General features: G+C 43.6%; 1 protein-coding gene across 3 annotated transcripts; it reads right to left on the reverse strand.

Annotated features, from left to right (window-relative positions):
• Nucleotides 1-724: 724 nt before the first annotated feature.
• Nucleotides 725-21,307, reverse strand: FGL1 (fibrinogen like 1). 3 transcript variants are annotated; one of them, XM_081924604.1, is made up of 7 exons: nucleotides 21,083-21,193; nucleotides 14,437-14,617; nucleotides 11,696-11,855; nucleotides 9,764-9,861; nucleotides 8,896-8,984; nucleotides 8,389-8,576; nucleotides 725-1,203 (listed from the first exon to the last, which is right to left on the reverse strand). In XM_081924604.1, exons 1-7 carry the CDS (start codon nucleotides 21,146-21,148, stop codon nucleotides 1,044-1,046), a joined length of 942 nt encoding a protein of 313 aa, XP_081780730.1. In that variant the 5' UTR covers nucleotides 21,149-21,193; the 3' UTR covers nucleotides 725-1,043. The 3 variants fall into 3 exon arrangements, with proteins under 3 accessions (XP_081780730.1, XP_081780732.1, XP_081780731.1); XM_081924605.1 differs by lacking the exon at nucleotides 725-1,203 and adding an exon at nucleotides 6,091-6,287; XM_081924606.1 differs by lacking the exon at nucleotides 14,437-14,617 and having other exon boundaries at nucleotides 21,083-21,307.
• Between the last annotated feature and the right edge of the window lie 505 nt (nucleotides 21,308-21,812).

Consider the following 21,812-nt stretch of genomic DNA (forward strand, 5'->3'; position numbering starts at 1 on the left):
CAAATTAACTTAATTTGCTTATCTATTCATCTTCTTTAAATATATACTCTTATGAAGCTGCAGGTTATTACAATAATCCTGCCAATGTTTTTATCTGTTTACAATTTATCTGTAAATATTCAATAAATCATTTCCATTCTTTTATAAAAAGTTTGTTATCTTGGTTTCTTATTCTTCCAGTAAGTTTTGCCATTTCTGCATATTCCATAAGTTTTTGTATCCATTCTTCCTTTGCTGGGACTTATTCATTCCATTTTTGGGAAAGTAACATTCTTGCCACTGTAGTTGCATACATGAATAAGTTTCTATACAGTTTAGGTAGCTCTGTCCCTATAATTCCCAATTCCCGCCCCCCACCGGATTCTTTTTGTGCGTTGGGGGTAGGTAATGTGCTTTAAATGTATGCTATCTATGCAGCCTGTGTCCCTTAGGAAATTCACCTCCCCCAGTCTTAAACCATACATAAATGTAACATGACAAGCTGAATATAGGGTTACAGAAACTGCAGACACTGCGCGATGAAGCTGCAATATATAGGTCACTAGTTTAAAGCATCTGAAAGATGTGGTTTTTGAATAGGTATATCCAGACTGTAAGACTATATATATATATATATATATATATGTATGTATATTGGAAGAATTAATGTAACATTGGGATAGTATGTTAGCCTGTTGAACAAAATCAAAATCAACAGAGAGTTATATGATACCAGACAATGAAGTTACCATGTAAACTGTCCAGTTTATCTGTTGGAATAAAATACATAATTTTGGCCTTTATCATGAAGCCCAGTGGTATTTAAATAGTTCATATAGCCACACTGTAAATTCTGGGCAGGGTTATGATTTGCCTTGTGTGAAACCTATTTGCCTTGACAAAGGGCTAGGCACAGCTAAGCCCAGTAACACTTTGCTCTAGGCTGGAAATTCAGCTCCTGTCCATGGTAGAATCTTCCACGATTTGCACAGAGACGGATGCCAAAGTCCCCATACGATCCAGACTGGCTTGCACCAAAAATATGAGTGCCGACATCATTAAACTTAAACCTCATTAGGGCTAAAATCTGACGGCCGGACTTTCATGACAACCGATTTCAAAGAATACCACCAACCGTGCCACGTGTACCACACAATTCCATTGTCTGTCACTGCTGAGTAGGGTCCATTGTAGTACAGGCCGTTCAGGTTGGCAGAGTGACATCTGGCAGAAAAAGAGAGAAATAAAGTATATCCTTTAGATTCACACAGAACCATCTATGCCCTGCATGGCAAATGCACGCACAACAACTATCTCAAATGTACACACAAGACGCAAAGCGAATGTGGCTTATGTTTTAAAATCGGATAGAAGCTGGTTTGAAGGGAAATGCATCAAGGCGCAGTATTTCTTTGGATTGCAGCTAACATCTTGCGTACATGGCCTTGGTCAGCAGGGGTGGGGGCACCCTGGAGCCAGAATAAATGGTAATGTATACCCAGCCTATGTGTACGTGTAATACTGTGCTTAACACATTGCTTACCATAAGGGCAGAGGTCACAGATTACCACTTCTCATTGTTACAGCCACTGTATGGAATGTTTTGAAGCTGCAACTGTTCATTACCGTACTTTGCATGCACCGTGATTTAACCTGGCAATATTATTGTGACCCTAAGCCATGACTTAATGCTCTGTTAGTTCCTTCAGTCCCCCTCTCCAAAGTCATCCTAAATATCCTGCAGTAGCCAGGTCCAGATTAACCACCATGGTAAAATACTATAATTATATATACAGTAGTATCCCAATGTCTCCATGAGATAAGTACACATCAGCCAGCAATTCAGTATGGGGTGTGGGTGTGCATTATTAAAAAAAGAATCAGGAGGAGACCTCAAAGGTGCCATGAAAATGATTTATTAGCCAAATAAATTGTAGGCTTTGTGGCTCTTCAAGGGCAACTGGTTTTTAATTCATCTGAAGGATAACTGTCACTCTGAGATAGTGTCCAACACTCTTTAATTATCCTTTGAAAGGATTAAATCAGTTGCCCTTGAAGAGGAGTTGCAAGACTTGAAATGCACTGAACCAACAAATTATTTTCAGTGTGCTACTGAAATCTCTTCTATCTGTGCTTATTGCATTGGTGCCTTTCCTTCCTTCCTGCTGTAGTCCTTCTACCTGGCTGCATTAAAATTCCCACAGTTCCAATCTGGATGTTGATGCCTTGTCACATGGCGTGGGATCAGTTACCAGGTGTGTGTATCTTACAAAAATGTAGTAATTGTCCATCATGAAGGATATATGATCTCTATCACCTGCTCTTGTTTGCTACTCTAAAGTTTTCTGAGATAGGGTTTGAGAACAGCAGCCTTAAACAAAAGTTTTTTGTTCCTTGTTCCTGCCACTTTGCCTGCTAATCGCCACCATCTGAGAATGCTTCCGAACCTGTGATGATTGCACATGGGAACAACCACATGAAAGGACTGTAGTTATGTGCCTTCCCTTCATTAGTGGCTTTGGAGTAACTTTGTGAATGCATTTCCTGCCAGCACTTGGGGTTTACATGATAGAACAAAAGTAATTACCCACAGCCTGGCTATTAGGCAACTGATGTCTATTTGCTAGGAAATCTCAGTGCAAGTTAAATATAGGCAGACTGGCCATCGGCCAACAGCTTAGGTTCTCCAAGCTACCTTTTAATTGGCTATGCAGAAATCCTCCCTCTCCAGCCCTATCCCTCGGAAGCCCTCTCTGCAAACTGTCTTCAAAACTCTCCATGATGCTACAGGGCTTTATTTCTCTTCGTAAGAAATAAAACAGCTCTGATCCATCTCCCCACCCCCAAACATCCAGAGGAGGTCGGAACAGGGCCTTCTGCGGCACATTGCTGTGAGTCAGCCAGTCTACAGCTTCCAAATGTGAACGTAACAATAGTAAATGCTTTGTCAGTAGTATTCAGCCGCTCAGAGGCTGGGAGAGGGAAAAGAATATCTCATCAAACAGCCTGCTCCAGAGCAGGACAGGATTTCTTATTTTGAGCAGCACGACCCTGCCACAAGCAAAATGCCTGTCATTAGATGGGTGGGGTTTTGCATGGAGAAAGAGCTTGCTTCTTGCAAGGAGCTGTAAGGGGGTGCAATGCACATTTGCCCACTCCACTACCTCCTTGCGGGATCCCTCTCTTATTAGCCAGGAGAGGAAAGTGCAGGACGTACCGTACATTGTATCCCTGCTCAATGTTGCAAAGAGGGCCCGGGGGCCAAAGGAGGGGATCCAGAAATTTCCTGGGACCTCAGCAAATGTTTGCACCTATTGGGTGAAGAACGAGCATTTGTATTTTGTGTAAGCCTACATAAAAATGCCTGGCGCTTCTTCCGCTGCCTGCTTCCTGTTCTCCCGGGCAACCCAGAGAGGTGGTGCTGAAGTCCCGGCAAAAGAGCATGAGTGGGTGAGGCCTGTAGGCGACACACTCCGCCTGCTGACGGGACTGCCATCTGCCAATGAAGGGCGTTGGAGGTGGCCCACCTTCAAACAGAGCAGGGCGAAGCTGCTCGTTGCCACCATTAACAGGTGAAGAACTGACTACATCTGGTGAATTTTCCAAACAACTCTCCTAAGAATCAGGAGATGGTTAATATTTGCACTGACTCAAATTATATTGCTAAAGGTACAAAAAAAAAAAAAAAAAACCCTCCACTCAACCCTCCACCTCCAAGTAAAGGAGTATTTTCCCCGCCCAGGTGGGCCACCTTCTACAAACCAGCCCAGAGATCTGCGTCGCCTTTTGTTGTTCGTACGTGACCAGGGTGTCCTGTCAGTGCTATAATGTCAGTGCTGTCCTCTCCCTGCTGGTTGCCGCTTCTGTTCTTGCAGGCATCCTGCTCTATTGAATGCTCCATTGTTCACCACAAAAGAACATGGCTTTAAAAAACAGCAGGCGGGCGGCGTTGGAATGGAGATGGGCACTGTCCTTTTCGGAGTGCATCAGCACTGCACAACAAAGTCACCATTGCACACCAATACCATCAGTTCTTAAAGAGACACCAACTCCCTTCAGCTGCAGTAGAAAACCTCTTTGATTTATAGGCCACCAAGTAACAGCATACATTAGGCTCAGTTGCTGACAAATCTAACACTGCAAAAAATTTTGCTGGGTGCCTGTTGTGCTCAAGCAGGACAGATATTCCCCTCTCCCCTATGTGCTTACCGTTATTCTTCTGCCCTAGCAGTTGATACCATTACATTGACTCTGAATTGGACTGATTTGTTAGAGTGCTTTGCAGATGAGCCTGATTCTATGAGCCTCTATACTGAAATAGAGTGAACTTGCGGCTCTGCACCAGACAAGGCTGCAAAGCTTCTCCTTGCCTTTGAGATGGGCAGAACAGGTGCCCTTGCTGTAGCCATGCCAATACTTTGCCAAGAGATGAGGGAATAGCAAGCGCTCTTTATATTTTATCCTGTGCGTTGTTTAAATGTTGTTGTCGTTTAGTCGTGTCCGACTCTTCGTGACCCCATGGACCAGAGCACGCCAGGCACTCCTGTCTTCCACTGCCTCCCGCAGTTTGGTCAGAGTCATGTTTGTAGCTTTGAGAACACTGTCCAACCATCTCATCCTCTGTCGTCTCCTTCTCCTTGTGCCCTCCATCTTTCCCAACATCAGGGTCTTTTCCAGGGAGCCTTCTCTTCTCATGAGGTGGCAAAGTACTGGAGTCTCAGCTTCAGGATCTGTCCTTCCAGTGAGCACTCAGGGCTGATTTCCTTAAGAATGGATAGGTTTGATCTTCTTGCAGTCCATGGGACTCTCAAGAGTCTCTCCCAGCACCATAATTCAAAAGCATCAATTCTTTGGCAATCAACCTTCTTTATGGTCCAGCTCTCACTTTCATACATCACTACTGGGAAAACCATAGATTTAACTATACGGACCTTTGTCGGCAAGGTGATGTCTCTGCTTTTCAAGATGCTGTCTAGGTTTGTCATTGCTTTTCTCCCAAGAAGCAGGCATCTTTTAATTTTGTGACTGCTGTCACCATCTGCAGTGATCATGGTGCCCAAGAAGGTAAAATCTCTCACTGCCTCCATTTCTTCCCCTTCTATTTGCCAGGAGGTGATGGGACCAGTGGCCATGATCTTAGTTTTTTTTTATGTCTTCCAATTCAGAAAGAGCGGGGCCTTCCTGTGCCACTACAAGGAATGTTGGAAACCGGAGCAGAATTTGCCACAATTTATATGTTCATCGGAGGTCAGGAATAGAAATCACCCAAGTAATATGAATAGAAATTTGCTTCTGCTTCTTTTTAGTACACACATATTATTATTATTATTTTACAGTTTATTAAATTTATATACCATCCTTCATCCAAACAGCACAGGGTGGTTTGTAATATTATGTAGTTACATCACTTTCTGTATCATTTTTGACATTTTCATTGCAGGGAAATGCACTGGAATTGATTGCATACTTAATTTGGCACGTGGGGGTGACTTTTGCCAATTCCTCTCTCTTCATTTGCAGCCCCCCCCCAGCACCACTTCCAATGACTGCCCCGCCCAAGCCAAGGGCAGATTTTCAGAGACTGCAGAGAATCAGGAGGTGGAAAATTCATGTTCCATGAATTCTTGCATTCATGGAAAGAAAAGGCCAGGATCCAAGCCTCCATTGGGTTTGAAACTAGCAATAAAAAGTAAACAGCGAGAGCTGGAATAATCTATTTATGGTCATTATTCTGTGACTCCAAAAGATGTGACTCAGTTGGGTATATTCAGCAGTGATTCACCAGAAACAAACGTGACTCTCCAAAGAGCTCAGTAAAATGCAGACAAATTTCCTTCTGAAGTCAGTGGAAGATTTGACTTCACTGCAAACAGGATTTACACACAGGTTCATTTCCTCCCTTTTATTATTTTAGCATTGATGAGAGTAAAAAGATTTAGATTTGGATCAGCCCCACTTAGGACTGCTTGGATGACACTTGCAGTCACTGGTGACATGGCCTGTGAGATATTAAGTAAGAGACAGGTCTGGGCAATTTCCCCACAAAAACGCAGAGCAAATAAAGGGTGACAAGCGAATTTAGATTGCTCTAAAATGGTAAAAGGCAACTCATTTCCAAAGGAACAAGCACATTTATTCTGTAGCTGTTGCGTAACTATATTGGCTTACTATTTTTAAATCTAATGACTTTTCTTTCAGCAGCTGCCATTAAAGTTTTCTTATTATGCCGCTACTAATCCAGGAGTCTTCCTCGCCTGACTGATTTTGTGCAGGTCTCCATGATGTTGCTAAAAACGTGCGGAGTCTCTCTGGACAAAGGGATTAAAAAATAACCCCGTTAACATTTATTAACTCATTTCCAGCGCTAACCTGCCCTACATTTCCAAACAAATGCCACATCTGATCTGGCAAGGGGCCAGATGAGACGTGACAGTGGCAGACCTGCCTGTGTGTGTCAGAATCGGATTGTGGCACATTTCATATGAAACCGGGCACTGGGCAACTTAAAGGGCAGCAAGGGAATGCGGGAAAGGAGGGCTGAGTCCCCCCATTTGTTTTGCACCCTCAATGACTTTTCCACAGCAGCTTTTTCCCAAAAAAGCAATGGGCCAGATTTAACGGAGTTGTTGTACTAGCGGAAATCAGCTTGAGCCCTACTAATGAAACAGGACTTTCCCCCATCTCTTCTTCCTGTACTAAGCTGCGCCCTCCCCAAATCCACTTGGGAGAGTTGGGAGAACCCCAAATACAGGGCACTAGGGCAGTAGAGGGGTGATCGTTCTGTCTAGCAAATATAAATGATTGCACTGATGGAACAATTAATTGTCTTAGTGCAACACTGAATTTCCCCCTAGGGTGGTTTGTTTGTTTGTTTTTTAGGGTGCAGGTGGAGGCAGTAGATACAAGCAGGGGAAGCTTTTGTCTATTAATTATTATTTTTCCTTATAGCTTTCCATAAAAATGGACAAGATTGCTAATATAACACACACACAGCTTAATCATCAGGACCTCTAAATGATTTATGTAAAATATACATTGCGTTACTGATAAAATCAAGTGTTGAAACAAGTTAACATAAAGCAATATTGCAGTAAGCAATATTGCAATATGTTTCACAATAACGCCTTCTAAAAACTGGGTAAGTGCACATTTTTTTTTTATGGCAACCAGCAAGGGTGCCAACTTGAATAAAATATTGGGGGGGGGGGCACAGGTAAGCCCCACCCCACATAACTGATCACATGCTGTGGTGCACAAACACCATTTGAATGGCAATGCCCATCCAGTTGGCAGGGAGGAGCTGGCCATTTTGAGCTTGGGACCAGGACTCGGAATTGTGTCCAGACTCAAACCAGAGCCAGCATAGCTGGTGTAACCTGAATCACGTGCTTCCTATAATTGGCCTCAGTCAACAGCCTGGCTGCAGCGCTGTAAACCAGCTGAAGTTTCTGTCATTTAACTTTTCCAAGAGCACACTGCAGTAGTCCAAATGAGATATCTAGTATACCCATACCTCACTTGAAATCGCCCCTTCTTGCTTTATAGCAGGTATGTCCAACTTGAAGTAGGCTGTGATCTACGATCCAATATAAAAACTGGCAGTGATCTACTACCCAGGGGTGGGTGCAGGGTGGTCTGGTGGGCGCTGGCTGCTTCTCCCAAGGGGGCAGGAATGGGTGCAGGGTGGGCAGCAGGGATGGGTGGGGCAGGCACTGGCTGCTGCTCCTGACACCGACTGCTTCCCGCATAGCAGGGGTGGGTGCAAGGAGGCACACATGCGTCAAAACAGCCCCTCCTGTGAGAGGAGTTCAGGACAAGGTTGTGGCTGCTCAGGTACATCTCCAGCGGAGGGGGCAGGGCGATCGACCAGGATTCATCCCAGGACCGACTGGTCAATCGCGGTCAACACCTTGGACATGTCTGCTTTATAGCATCACATACATTCTGACACATGGCCTTTCCCCAGAATTAGGAGAAGGCAGGTTGGGGAAATACGAAGCAGTGATACATATTCTTTGTTATGCGGTCATAGGCCTGAGTAACAAAAGGTGTATTTCATGCAAGGTAGCACAGAACGGTCATGGTATTTCCCCCTAATATAACCCTTATTTGTGTTACATGTGTATTTTAACACACTCCCGCCCACCCCCAAATAAATACATTACAATTTTGGAGACATTGTTTGGTTAGAAAGCCACATAGTAAAACTTGGAGAAGTATGGATTGTGAAGAGTAGCTGCTTTTTTGGCTTGCAGATTGTTTGGGCAGTGCAAATCAGGCAGGTTGACATTGTGTGCGAAGTGACCCAAATTTATTCCCCATCCCTAGAATAAATGCATGTAGAATAGAAATGATAATAAAATATTTCAAGTGCAAGCAAAGTGAGGGGCGGAGAGGGAGTTACCTAACCTGTTAAACCACCAGCCAGCTTTATCTTCTTCAGCGCAGTTATCTTCGTAGTTGTCATTATCTCTGTCCTTTGTACTGAATTTCATTCCTTGGTGGTTTGCCCACCATTTAACTTCAGGGTGAAACCCCCCAGTGAGGGAATCTCCTGCTGTTCCAGAGTATTGCCCACAGTTCATCTTGTAAGAGCTCTGGTTGATAAAGGGAAGAAAAAAATAATCTGAAGCAGTAAAGTCCAACCTCGGCATCCAAAGAACTTCGTCAGAAAAACACACACGTAACCCAATCAGAATTATTACAAGCAGAAATATCTCATACAATTTCACTTAACATGCAGTGGGGGTAATATAAAAGGCAAGCAGGTGTTTAAGGTGAAGGAGAAAAAGTTAAGATAGATTAGAAAGTGTTTCATATTTCTTAGATGCAACATTTGCCTCCCCAATAGGTATTTATAATCCTAATTTCTATTAGAAGTGCCAAGGTGTCAGTTAACAAAGTTCATTTTATTACCTGCTCGTCTCCAACTCTGAAATTTTCATACTGTGCAAAACGCTGTTCATCCATAAAATCAGACAGATCAATTTTCAAGGTATAATTCCCTGGGGGGAAAAAACACAATAGTGTTGAGGATAAATTATCCATTGGAGCCGAGAGAGCTTCCATTCAATTCACTTGGAGCCTTATAAGGTGTCAGATTCAAGAAGTGTTGAATTCGACCAGCAGCTGAGAAGGAACTATCAGGAGCACACACAAAATCTGTTTCTGATTCTTCCTGCTTAATTTTAACCCTAATTATAACCTAGGTTTACTTGTCCCTAGAGATGGAAGGATCTGTCAGTTTTGGTTCTCTCAGTTTCTCATCTCTCCAATCTTAAAATCAGTTGTCCACATTTCTGCAGCAATTTGCAAATTATTTATTTAAATCCTCCAGAAAATTCACCAGCATTTTAGCGCAAATTTCTCTTAACAAACACCATTTTGTTTCATTGGAGAACTGCATCTCAAGATTTGGATAACTGCAAATTTTGAAAGATGCTTTTGTTTTTGTTCTCCCCCCCCACCCCACCCCCACCCCAGAAAGTGTGAATTTGATAATTTGTCCATAAATGCGAGTGGAATCAAATTCTTCCCCATCCCTCCCTGCCCCACACGATGGGTGTGGCTTAGGCCAAACCATACTGGGATTCAAGTGGGGAGGCCTGGCAGGCCTAATTAAGCCCACAGGGGGGAAGGGGGGAAGCAAATCAAGCTACAACCACGTTGGGGAAATTAAATGCTTGATTCCAGCCTTTGTTTCTAGCGTTACACAATCAGCAATGTTCCTGTCATCATTGGTTTTCTTTACCTTAATGAACATTTACTAAGCAGGCCTTCTTACCCTGAGAGGTCAGATAGTGGAGATTTTTATTTCCAAGCCAGTATTCACCATCTGGTGAAGCAAAATCGCCAAAACCTTGTTCATACTCAGCCCAGTCTCTGAAAACAAAATGTAAACTTCTGATTTGGGTCACTCAAAAAGGATTATCAACTGGTTCTTATAAAAAATTTTTTTTTTTTTATAACCAATAGGATTTTCAGACGCTCTTTAATAAAACACCCCTTTGAGTTGCACAGTCTCCTAATGAAAGCAAATCCCCAGTATTATATCAGTATATTTAAGGGACATGCTTTTGGGTATATTTCACAGCAACCTCTGTTGTTTCCAATAGCTTCACTCCCTCACAAATAGGAATATTAGTTTCTATTTGATTGGGTGAAAAAATTGCTGCTACTGTTTTGTGAAGATGCCATGCGTGGAGATTTGCCTGCTAGGAATGCCTTTGGCATCTTGGGTCCTAATAGGTCATGTGCCCCAACTTCAGTGGGAGTGAGGCATACCCTCCAACATTTCTCCGATGAAAATAGGGAAGTCCCATTCCATAATGATAATTATACCCCACACATCTTACTGGGTGGCTCCAGCCACTCCCGCCAGTTCCCAACACATATAGAAAATTAAACATTAAAAAAACTTCTCTATACAGAATTGACTTCAGACGGCTCGGGGGTCGGATAACTCCATACCCTCCATACCCTCCAACATTTCTCCAATCAAATAGGGACATCCTAAGGAAAAGTGGGATATTCTGGGATCAAATCAGAAACCAGGACAGCTTCTCTAAATCAGGGACGTCCCTGAAAAATAGGGACACTTAGGGAGTCTGAGTGAGGTCGTACTTACTCTGCGCTGGGTATCAGGAGTCTCCTACCATTCAGTGTCTGAAAGAAAGTCCTGCACAGGCTTTTACTAACCTTGTCACAGTCCCCAGGGAACTAAAGCAGTCTTAACTCCACACACAGAAGTCTTGGAGGTGCATGAGAAGAATTAGAAAAAATGACCCTGTCTCAGCTGTTAAATAAATACAATTTTCGGTGGTGGTAAACTGAATGCTTATCTTAGCCGACTTCTCATGGTACTAGTTGGACACAGAGGAATGGTGTTTAGAACTAGCTGGGAAACCACAAAGGAAAGAAGGTTCGGAGCCTAGGGAGTGGTGGTGCAACAACGATGGATGGTCATAGGGAGAAGAGGAGGTGCTGGAAGCTGAAGCAGTAGCAGGGCTTAGTGAGCTGGGAGAGCCTGTGGCAGAGAGAAGTCCAGAATCAGAGGCAGAAGCTGAATTAAGAGAGTGAAAGCAGGGAGGCCAAGAGGCAGAGATGAGTCAGGCTGGTGAACAGTCACAGCAGTCTCCCCTTCCTGCTGCGACAAGGTCCCCTATCCCCTTGTCTTCCAGAACCAGAAGAGGCATGAAAAGGGCAGAGAAGAGGTTGGCTGCACACTGGTAAAGTCTCCAACTGCTTGGGAAAAGCCCTGGAGAGGAGTTAGATGACTGTGGGGAGGTGGGAACTTTCAGTCTCTGCAATTGATACAAGGGGCCAGATCTACTGGGAATGCGCTACTGTGCTCATTGGGCCTGACACTCCACCAAGTCTGTGGATATTGTGTTTTTGCTAATAAAGTGTTAACTCCAACTTTGAACTGTCAGATACTGACTGGAAAGCTCCTGTGACACCAGCCCAGTTTTTATATATGGATTAGGAAAGGTTTAGATAGAAGAAAGCGAACTGAAGTCAGACATGAAAATGACGCAAGAGTCATGAGTGTGTATGTGGAGCAGATGGACGTAGGTTCTCCAGGATCATCAACTATAAGCACTGAATATTACATTGCATCTTTCACTTTCAGGAGTTAGTACAGGGATAGAAGGTTTAGCATTAACCTCCTCCCTTGTGCCTATGACTTACTTCTGATTTTAAGCCCACCACTTACCTATCAAAATTTTGACTCCCGTCTGACCGTCTCTGAAAGACTGTCCATCCTCCTCCTTCTGACATGTCACAGTAGGCAGAGAATCCACTGGGGCTCTCAAGAGGTTTCATCTTGTAGTATCCATTCTGTTTGTGTCCAGCGTTATAGATCTCCGCACAATCTGCATTGCCCCCAAACAACAGTCATTCCAAATAATGAAATTTGGTCTTGTTCTCATTACCACTATAATATATGCAGAGAGACACTTGGAAGGGGGTCTGTATTGGATTCTGACATTTTATACATCTACTCAAATGTTAGTCCCATTGAGTTGAACAGGGCTTTCTCCCAAGTAAGTGGGTGCAGGATTGCATCACCCAGAGATACATGATATGCCTAGAAAGCTAAGCTAACATTTGCTGTTTCAAATGGTCTTGTTCCATGATCTTGGTTGAACTGTCTCAGGCTAAACCCCCGGAAGATTTCAAGTCATTTGTTGGTTAAATAAATACAAGGGAAACAGTTGGAAATTGGAGTTAACAAATTCCTAATTATATATGTTTATCCCACAAATCCTTTTCCACTGTTACTGCTGACTGGGTCTTTATTGAAGACTAAGGTTTAATGAAAGCATATTATTTGTACAAAACCAAAAAACCTTTCCCTCTTTATTTGCAGCCTCCCACGTCGGATTGACCATGCATATCTGTAAGCCCAGCTTAACTTCTAGCCTCCATTTTTGCATCTTGCAATTGTAAAAATTAACTATTTATTTCTCAGTGTAGGAATAGCGGTGGCTACATATACAATATACCTTCAAAACACCCCACCAAAGCATCTTTCTCACTGCCGTTTGCTGGGAATTATAGCTCTGCGAGGGGTAAACTGCAGCTGCCAGGATTATTTGGGGGGATGTGCTTTAAAGGTATGGTGTATACCATGGGTCGGCAAACTAAGGCCCGGGGGCCGGATCCGGCCCAATTGCCTTCTGGATCCAGCCCACGGACAGTCCGGGAATCACCACTTGGATTGGCATGAGGATTCTGATCATTCGGGCTACACCATTCCCCCCCCCCCTCACACACACCATGGCGGTGCCTCCTCCCTCCCTCCTCCTGGCTTCTCCCTGCCCTGCCTAGAGGAGGAAGGGGGCTGGGCTTTGTTGAGCCATGGTTGGCTGAGTGCCATTTTAAGCAGCTCCTCTCCTGAGCCAGCCTTTTCACACCGCTCATCGTTGTCGTCCCCGTCACCGCCAACCTCTGCTGCTCGCAAGGCACAGGAGCCATAGCTGGCTGAGCACCATTTAAAGCAGAGCAGCTCCTCTCCAGAGCCAGCCCTTTCGCAGCGCTCATCATCCCTCCGCCACCGCCAGCCCCTGCTGCTCGCAAGGCAAAGGTAAGCAGCCCCTGGGGCTCATCTGGTGCTGTGGAGAAGGGAGGGGAAATTCCCCCAAAAAATATAGTCTGGCCCCCCCATAAGATCTGAGGGACAGTGGACCGGCCCCCTGTGGAAAAAGTTTGCTGACCCCTGGTGTGTACAAGCCCCATCCATATCGCCAATCCTATGGCCTTTGTAGTATGGGTAGGGCTGGCCACTGTGCCTCTCTTTGTTTTTGGTACAAGACTTGCCAGATGCCAGGGACTGGCTGGTTGAGGAGGAATGGTGGGGGTGAGGGCAACCAGATAATCCCCTAGGGAAGCCTCAGAAGAGAAAGGCTCAGACCCAGGGGAATGCTGGTGGGACACTGAAGACAGGTCAGAGGATTGGGGGGAGCAGAATGGTTGGGCAGAACAGGCTTCAGCGAGAGGAACCAGAGGCAGAAAGCACTGCAGATGCAGGATAGGCAGCTGGGAAGGAGGTGGGAGCTGAGGCTGCAACAGATTGACAGGAGCCTGCCATTCCCACTATATTCAGCTCCCCTCCTGCCTTGTCGCCAAGAACACGCAGACTTTGCATGTAGAGGAACGAAAAGCACAGACCAAGTTTAAGATTGCAAGGAAAACAGCCAGGTGGGGAGTGTCATATTGTCAGTTCTGGCAACTGCTTTGCTGGGAGCCAGTCTTGCCCACAAGTTCCTCTGTTTGCATTCTGTTTCCTGGAATAAAGAATCCACTTTACTGCTCATCTCCAAGTCTCTGTGCTGACCTGCAACTGAAGCAGCCCTGACAGTAGGGCAATGTGGCATCACTGACAGGCCACACAGGTCTTGCTTTCCAACCCTCTGTCTGAAGGACTGCACAAAGTGCATGCCACTCTTCTCAATAGGTCTCAGAGATCACTCCAGATCTCTTGACTAGCTGGATATGCATATGTCTTGTGTACATTAAAATAAAATAAATGACATTTACTCCTGGGAAATTCATGCCATCAAGTCATTTGTTCACTCCACAGTTTTCCACACATTTCCCCATCAACTTTCCTAATGCTTAAAATCGGATTCCTTTTTTAAAAGTGGATTTGCTTAGCTAGGGTGACAGTTCCCTTTAATCCGCACCGCCCCAAACTAAAATTCTGGTATGTGCTTGATTCTCTCCCTTTAAATACTGAGAGTCTGGAGCCACCCTCTGTTGTCAAAGGCTGCTGCATTTATTGAATATGCTGCTGAGTGGATGGAAAAATTAAAGGAAGCAAGCTGCTCAAAAAAAAAGGGATTTCTCGGTTTAACTTTTGGAAGTTCAGGCTATGGTAACTGCATGCCATGGTTTGGCACAATGACTGGGTGGAGTCTATTTGAAAAGCAGAGAGGGAGATTTAGCTCAAACCTTTATATTCTCTTTCTTCTCCCAGATCAATAACACTGTTTTCACTTCCTTTATCTCTGTACTGCATGTCCTTCTCGATTAAGAGCTGCACAATCTTGGCTTGTTGCTGCTTCACACTTTGTTCCAGAAGTCTCACCTGGGCCTGGAGTTTCAGCTGCTCTTGGAAACAACTCTCTAAGGTCTGCCGGAGCAGTTCATTAATGGAAGAAGGAGGATGGAGAAGCATTAGTTGGGTCACTTCCAGACAAACCTGTTTATTGAGCATGCATTCCTATTCGCATCCAGAGAGGTTAGACAATGTTGTGTTGAACAACTCTTATCGCACCCTTGCCAGTGCATTCTTAATCGCCTTCATTATCGTAAAAAGTCTGATTTCAAAGGGGAAGCACATTTGCTGCCCAAGAGCTCCAAATCAACTTTAATTGCACAACCTGAATTTTCTGTTAGGTTATTGATGCCCACGTGAAAATAGTGGCAGTGTAAAATCACTGAATTGTAGAGTTGGAAGGGACGTCAACGGTCATCTAGCCCAACCTGCTGCAATGCATGAATCCTGCCCAAAGCTGTCCCTGGGTGGACTCGAACCACCAACCTTCTGGTTAACCGCCAGATGCACAAACCCATTGCACCCAGGTTTCCCACCTATCACCGCCTATCACATTCAGGTCCATGAGCCTATTTGAAAATAAGGAATGCAATATGCTCTGTAATTAGTAGTGCAAGGTTTCATAGCTAAAGTTGTGATTAATCATTTGACGTGTATTTGGTGGTAGCAGTTCATCAGGAAAGCTTTGTGGAACAGACTCTTTTTGTGCTCTGAAAGGTAACCCTGTTTGAGCAAGGAATATGGAGTTCAGACAAAGAAAACTCTGTCTGTGTGTCTAAGACGCATGAGTGCCCCACAGAAGGGAATTCAATCAAAGCTGGTACTTTGTAGGAGCTACATGCATCCATTGATCCAGCCAGTATTAATAACTGGCGAATTTACATAAACATTGCAGAAAAACTTGCCTCATTCTCTTATCCATATGAAGATAGCAACAAGTGACACACACATTGTCTTTAATATCCATGCTCATTCTGTGCTGTTGTTTTTGCCCTTTTCCCTGGTTTGAAATTATCCATTTGGTTCTTAAAAAAAGACTATATCTATCTATCTATCTATCTATCTATCTATCTATCTATCTATCTCTGTGCCAATCTATCAGAACATCGTTCTGTTTAGTGTTCTCTTTTATTTGATGGGACAACACTACATATTAGATTAGTGCAATTCTGCAGCAGAATTTTCTTGGTTAGAACATACGAGATCCCATCCCCCTCTCCAATTTAATTACATTTTGGCTTGACTTAAAAGTAGGAATTTGTTATTACAGTCAGAAAATACATACACAATCTGGGTCATAATTACATAGTGTTGCTTGCGGTGAAACAGAAGACTTCTGCACAGGACCAGACTTCGTTGGAGTCCCCTCCCCTCATTTTTTCACTACAAAAGATGTAATTCAGTTTTGTTGCCTAATAGCAGGATATGAGCTAGATAGGAAGGCAGGAGGAGGAGGAGGAAGAAGGGGCAGCAATGATTCTGAAACTTCTACGTGGAGGAAAAATTCAAAACAGAATATTATTTATAGACTAGATCCCTCTCGCCTTCAGTATTCATTCCTAGGTTGCTTTAAATAAGCGTTTGTTGCTCGAGGCATGTTGATGCTGGAGCGATCTTGATTGCATGCCTTCCCTTTTAAATATTTGTGTTGCATCTCAGATGTTTGTTTTTCATTTAATTCCTACCCTTGAGTGCAATCCAATATATGGCAGTGGAGAACAGCCTGGAAAACATGCGGCGGGATTAGGCAGCTTGTCAGGAAACTCTTCCAGAGGGACGGGCTCGGTGCCAGTCCAAAGCAGCTTCGGTAATGCTCCAACAATTCTCTCTGGAAGAGAAGGGAACTTGCCTGCCTGTTGGCTGTGATGCTACTTCAGTGTAAAGAGTGGAGCCCCTCCTTGCAGGTTCAGGTGTTGAACCATTCCTAGATTCGTAGCTGCTATATTATCCACCAGTGCTGCCAACTGACTAAAGCACTTTTACCAGATTAATTATCTACATTTTAGCTGGTTTGTTGTGTAGTTAACTGATTCAGTGTAACTTCACATGGAACTGGGTGTTCCAATCAAAACAGGCAATTGTGCTCATAACTTGTCTCAGACCAACAGATTAAAAGGGATCTTGCTGTTTAAAATCCTCTACCTCTTGACCAACAAAAGCGGTTTCCCCCAAACTTGGGTCTCCAGCTGTTTTTGCACTACAACTCCCATCATCCCTAGCTAGCAGGGACAGTGGTCAGGGATTATGGGAATTGTAGTCCAAAAAACAGCTGGAGACCCAGGTTTGGGAAACACTTAACTAAAGGCTTTATAGACTAATACACTAATTCAGCTGCCTCCCATATTACTTTATTATTATTTATTGGATTTATATACCACGCTATACCCAGAGGTCTCAGGGCGGTTCACAGAACAAAATCAAAATATAAAACCACAAAATATATAATCAAAATAAAAACAACCACCCAATAAACCCCCCCCCCCAAGAAAACTTACATTTTAAAAGGCCATATTGCATACCTTAGGATAAAGACAAATGCATTATCCCCATTTTATACAGGCAGGATTGATATGTGGAGGAAATTAGCATCTTACATTGCTGGATGGATGCAGAATCCATAGGAAGCTGCTGTATGGGAAGTCAAGTTATTGGTCCATCTAGATTATTATTGTCTACACCAGAGATGGGGTACCTCAGGCCTTGGCACTGAATGTGACCCTCCTAGTCTTTCTGTCTGACCCTTGAATCTCTTCCTTGCACCCTCGCTAACCACATCTCCCCTGGCTCTGTTTTGCATCTTTTTACTCTACTTAAATGTTTTTGCTTGGCTGGCACGTGCCATTGAACTCTGATAATACCTCTTGTTTAGAAGACTGAAAAGGATGTGCAAGAGCACATAGAGGTGAAATGCACATCTGTTGCTCCACCCACTTTTGCCTCAGGCTCCACCCACCACCAACATGTGGTCTCTTTAAGATCAGATAGAAGGTAAGGTGACAATTGGTCTGGAAAAGGTTTCCCATTCCTAGTTTACACTAAACTGGCAGCAGGTCTCCCAAGCCTACAATACATGGATATGCCAGAAATTGAACATGGAACCTTCTGCATTTAGTGTCTGCAGAACACATAACTGACTACAATTCCAAATTAGGGGGGTTTGTTGTTATTTTTGCGGGGGGGCGCGTGTTTTTCATTTGCTAATGGCATTTATGAAAGGGAGCAGAGATGCACAAAGTAAAGCAATTGCTTTTCACTTTAAAGTACCATATATGTAGACAGATGTTAGGAAAGGCTTGGTCTCTGTTTGAATGCATTTAAAAGGGGGAAATGACCATCACTGCTGTTTTGTGCAGTGTTAATTTCAATGGCTTCCTCGAGCATTGAAAGTTGCACACAAATAATGCGTAAGGATACAAAATGTGTATTCTTCATACTGTTCACTGGCCAGAGTTCTGGTGTAGTAATCAAGCATGAAGGAGAAGTCCCCCATGTCAAATATTAGATCTATTTGATGGGATAGGCTTCGGCCAATATGCAGTTACTTACGTAGCCTTTTCTCTTAAGCTTTGCTCAGGAGAATTTAGAAATCTGTGCTGCAACACACATGCTCCCTCTTCTGGCTTTGCAACTGCAACACACCCAAGCAAGGAATTGTAGAATTCAGGAGTTGGAAAGGGACCATAAGGATCATCCAATCCAACACCCTGCAATGCTGGAATCTTTGTGAGGACTGAAACCACAACCCTAAAATTAATAGTCACATGCTCTACCGACTGACCAGTTTTGCAGCGCTAGATACTAGGGTCTATATCAAGGGTGGAGAACCCTTTTCGCCCAGTACAGCAGAGCCTTTTCTCCACACTGGGCAACTTTCTGATAGGTATGCAAGACCACCCACCCACCCATCTTCTGAAGTTTTGATGTTGTCAGGCAATCCCAGCAACCTATCAAAGTTGGCCTGTGGGGTATCTTGCTGGCAAAGCAGTACCCAGCAGAACTGGATTCCGCTACTGCCCAGTGATGCCAGCTGATTGACAGATGGTCATGGTGATGGGAAAAAGATATCGCAGGCTAAATTGGACCCCCTGGCCCACAGACCAGAGGTTCCCCACCCCTGGTCTATGTCAGTGTACAGGGATCATTCGTGAATGAGCGCAATACATTTGTGAATGAGTGCAGCCCTCATAAATGCACCACTAGGGCAGTCCTTTCGAGAAGCAGGCTGCTGGCCGAGTCTGAACACCTCCTAGCTGTTTAGTAGGGAACAGAAGAAGGCTGCTCTTGTCTAGATTCAAATTCATATTTCAAAAACAAAGCGTATTTTAGGCATACTTGAGATGGCTATTTTGTGTATGTGTCTCATAATAGCATGGACGTGTGATAAAGCAGAACAGTCATCCACTTATAAGCAAGAAGTTCCAGTAAGGTACCTGTGTTACATTTGCTGAATAAAAAACAACTCATAATCCAGCAGCACTTTAAAGGCATATGAATGTGATTGGCCTAAGCTTACAGCTTATGACATGCCATATTAAACATTAGCCTTTTAGGATGCTACAGGATTCTTCGCTGCCTCCCCCTGTCTTGTCAGGATTCCGTCTATTTGCCACCCCCCCCATCCAGGCCCCCCTGCCTCTGGACATTAGTCCAACACCTGCCCAGCCTCTCCCAATTCAGACAGAATGGAGACCAAGATGAATGTTATCAGTGTATATGTGATATAGTGCTCCAGATCCCTAGGTGATAGCTACAGTGGCTCCATATAGAGGCAAAATAGAATGTGATACGGAATAGACACCCCAAAGGGCCCTCCACACAAATTCCATGGGTATAAACAGCAGTCTCCCACAAGCAGCAGCATCTGAGGGCTGGGTAGCATAAGTGAGGTTTGTGCAACAGATATCATGCCCCACACAACCCCTAAAGTAGCCTGTTGCCTTCAAATGCAATGGAAGATCTCGTCCCATCACCAGTGTTGAAGGAAGATTCAGCTAACAGTCAAGTTGGCTTGGGTCCATTTTTTCCTTTGCTTCAAGCACCAAAATTTCCGGGCTGGCCCTGGCTATTGTTCTGCAGATTTACCATCTCTCAGAAGCCTCCAAGCGCTTGGAAGGCGGGTGGTTCCAAACAATTAATGTCAATACATAAGATCAGAGATAATAAGCAGCCTCCTTGCCTCCCACTGATTTTCCAACAAGTCATTTAAGGGCAATGGCGAGTTTCTCATGTTTAGAATGCCAGAGTTGCTCCCTCTGGGGAAAAGTCACAAGGGCAGTTCTCTAAACATTACCAGAAAGCAGCACAGCTGCAAGGTCCTATGCTCTTGAGGCTTGCTCATTTCAGTTCACCACTGTGTAAAAATGCCTCACAGGTAACTGGACTTTAAACTGCTAAACTGGAACATTACAGAACTAGAAAAAAGGACTTCAGAAGTACACAGGTTTGGAGTGGTCAGGTATTGTTTTCCTTTGCCTTTTAAATCCCCTTGAAAGGAACAGTGAAAAACATAACATAATCATCAGGGGAAATGCTATTTAGATCATAGCTATGTCATTAATTGGAAACAGATTGCGTGTAACGGACTCTGCCCACTTTATTGACTTTGGGTTTTTTTCTAAACTCCAAGCCAGATATTAAACAGCTGCTGTCAAATCCTGCGGTCTGGACATGCAATCACATTTATCCCAGCTGCTGCCATTAATGCATGCAGAAACTTTTTATTTTACAGCTTTGCATGGCCGATTACAAGCTAACATCCATCCGATACGTTCTCTCGAGGAAGGTTTATGTCAGGTTAAAAGAGCCAACCATGAAGGCACCCTTGTTCCTCCTTTCCATGAACATCATGAAGATAAAATGTTGTGTATTCTTAGTACGTACTTTGGAACTTAAGATACTCAGTATCGAGTTAAGAACATTTGAAGTACCCGCTAAGAACAATTAAAGAAGCATTTTTTCTTTGTAACTCAAGGGTTGTGTCCAGATTTCTTAAATTTTAGTTCTCTTTGGGGTTAGGTGGATTTAAAAGAGGATTGGACAAATTCATGGAGGATAAAGCTGCAATCTGCAACGTTTTGTTGCAAGTACCACCAGTGAAATTATAATAACAAGAATATTTGAACATCTGAGGACTTCAGTAAGAGCTACTTCCAGAAATCTACCATATGCAGCTCATCTCTGGTCTACATATTATCTTTTAATATATCTTTAGACTCATATTTTCATGTTCAACTAAAAAAAAACCTCTGTGTAAGAAGCTGTCCTTATCTGGAGAGGAAGCCCTAACCAACCATACTCTGAGGGAATAGTTCTGATCTGACGTTTTTAATGCATAAAAGTAGCAATTATAAACTCTGTTGAGGGGTAGGACTTGATGACCCTCGTGGTCCCTTCCAACTATAGCATTTTATGATTCTACTATCAGCTTAAGCCAAATGTCACCTCTGAACTCAATAGGATCCAAGTATGAATAAGCTCATTTTTTTTCTATTATACGGTGAGAAGAAACTACAAATCCTCCTTGTACTGTGTAAAACTTACCAAGCCAGCTGTGCCTACTATCAATACAGTCTGGAGAAACAAATGAAATAAACTCCAATTTTTCATTTTGATGAGCCTGCAAAAGAAAACAACATCTTGTGTCAGCAGGAAGTACAAGCATAGCTGATGATGACTCAGCACTGTATTTGCAGAAAAAATCAAGGACCTGCTGCTTGCTCCCTCATTTGCATAGCTGAGGCAAGAAGTGCATTGCTAGAAATCAAATTCATCTGAACTAAAATATTTTAATGCAGCATATAGCCTAAAAAAGAATAATAGGTGCTCCTCAACCCTAGGGTGCGGTTCACCTGACATAGTATGCCAAACTATGGTTTACTGTGAAGAAGCAAACATGACGATGCATATTGCTCAAATCGCACCCACTTTGCTTCTCCCTTCTCCAAGTAGGAAAGAAACCAGAGTGCTGGCTGAGTATTAACATGCAAACAAGTGCTTGTGGCATGTTCCTGTTTTCAAAAAACACAGAGAGACAAGAGGAAGCCTAGGTGTGCTCTTGTCTTCCTCTCTGCTTTGCTTGGAGAGAATAAAATTGTGGAAGATTAGCAGCCAAATTTAACAGCGCATGTTCTTGCTACTTAGCATGAGGAGGGGTTAAGGCTACAGAGTTGTATTGCTGACAGGCAGAGACTCATACCATAGAAATGTAATTGGTAGAGAAGGCTCTATGTGATGTCATTTCCCCTCCTCTCCTGAGATGGAAGGAGCATAT

This window comes from Podarcis melisellensis (assembly GCF_964234715.1).
Source record: "Podarcis melisellensis genome assembly, chromosome: 9".
Lineage (NCBI taxonomy): Eukaryota > Metazoa > Chordata > Lepidosauria > Squamata > Lacertidae > Podarcis > Podarcis melisellensis.

Coding starts and splice junctions, on each gene's coding strand:
- FGL1 (XM_081924604.1), bottom strand. CDS start 21,148: ATGAAAAATTGGAGTTTATTTCATTTGTTTCTCCAGACTGTATTGATA. Junction 8,577..8,895: donor TCAGAGTTGGAGACGAGCAG/GTAATAAAATGA, acceptor TTTATCAACCAG/AGCTCTTACAAGATGAACTG. Junction 1,204..8,388: donor GCTGGCTGGTGGTTTAACAG/GTTAGGTAACTC, acceptor TTTTTCTGCCAG/ATGTCACTCTGCCAACCTGA.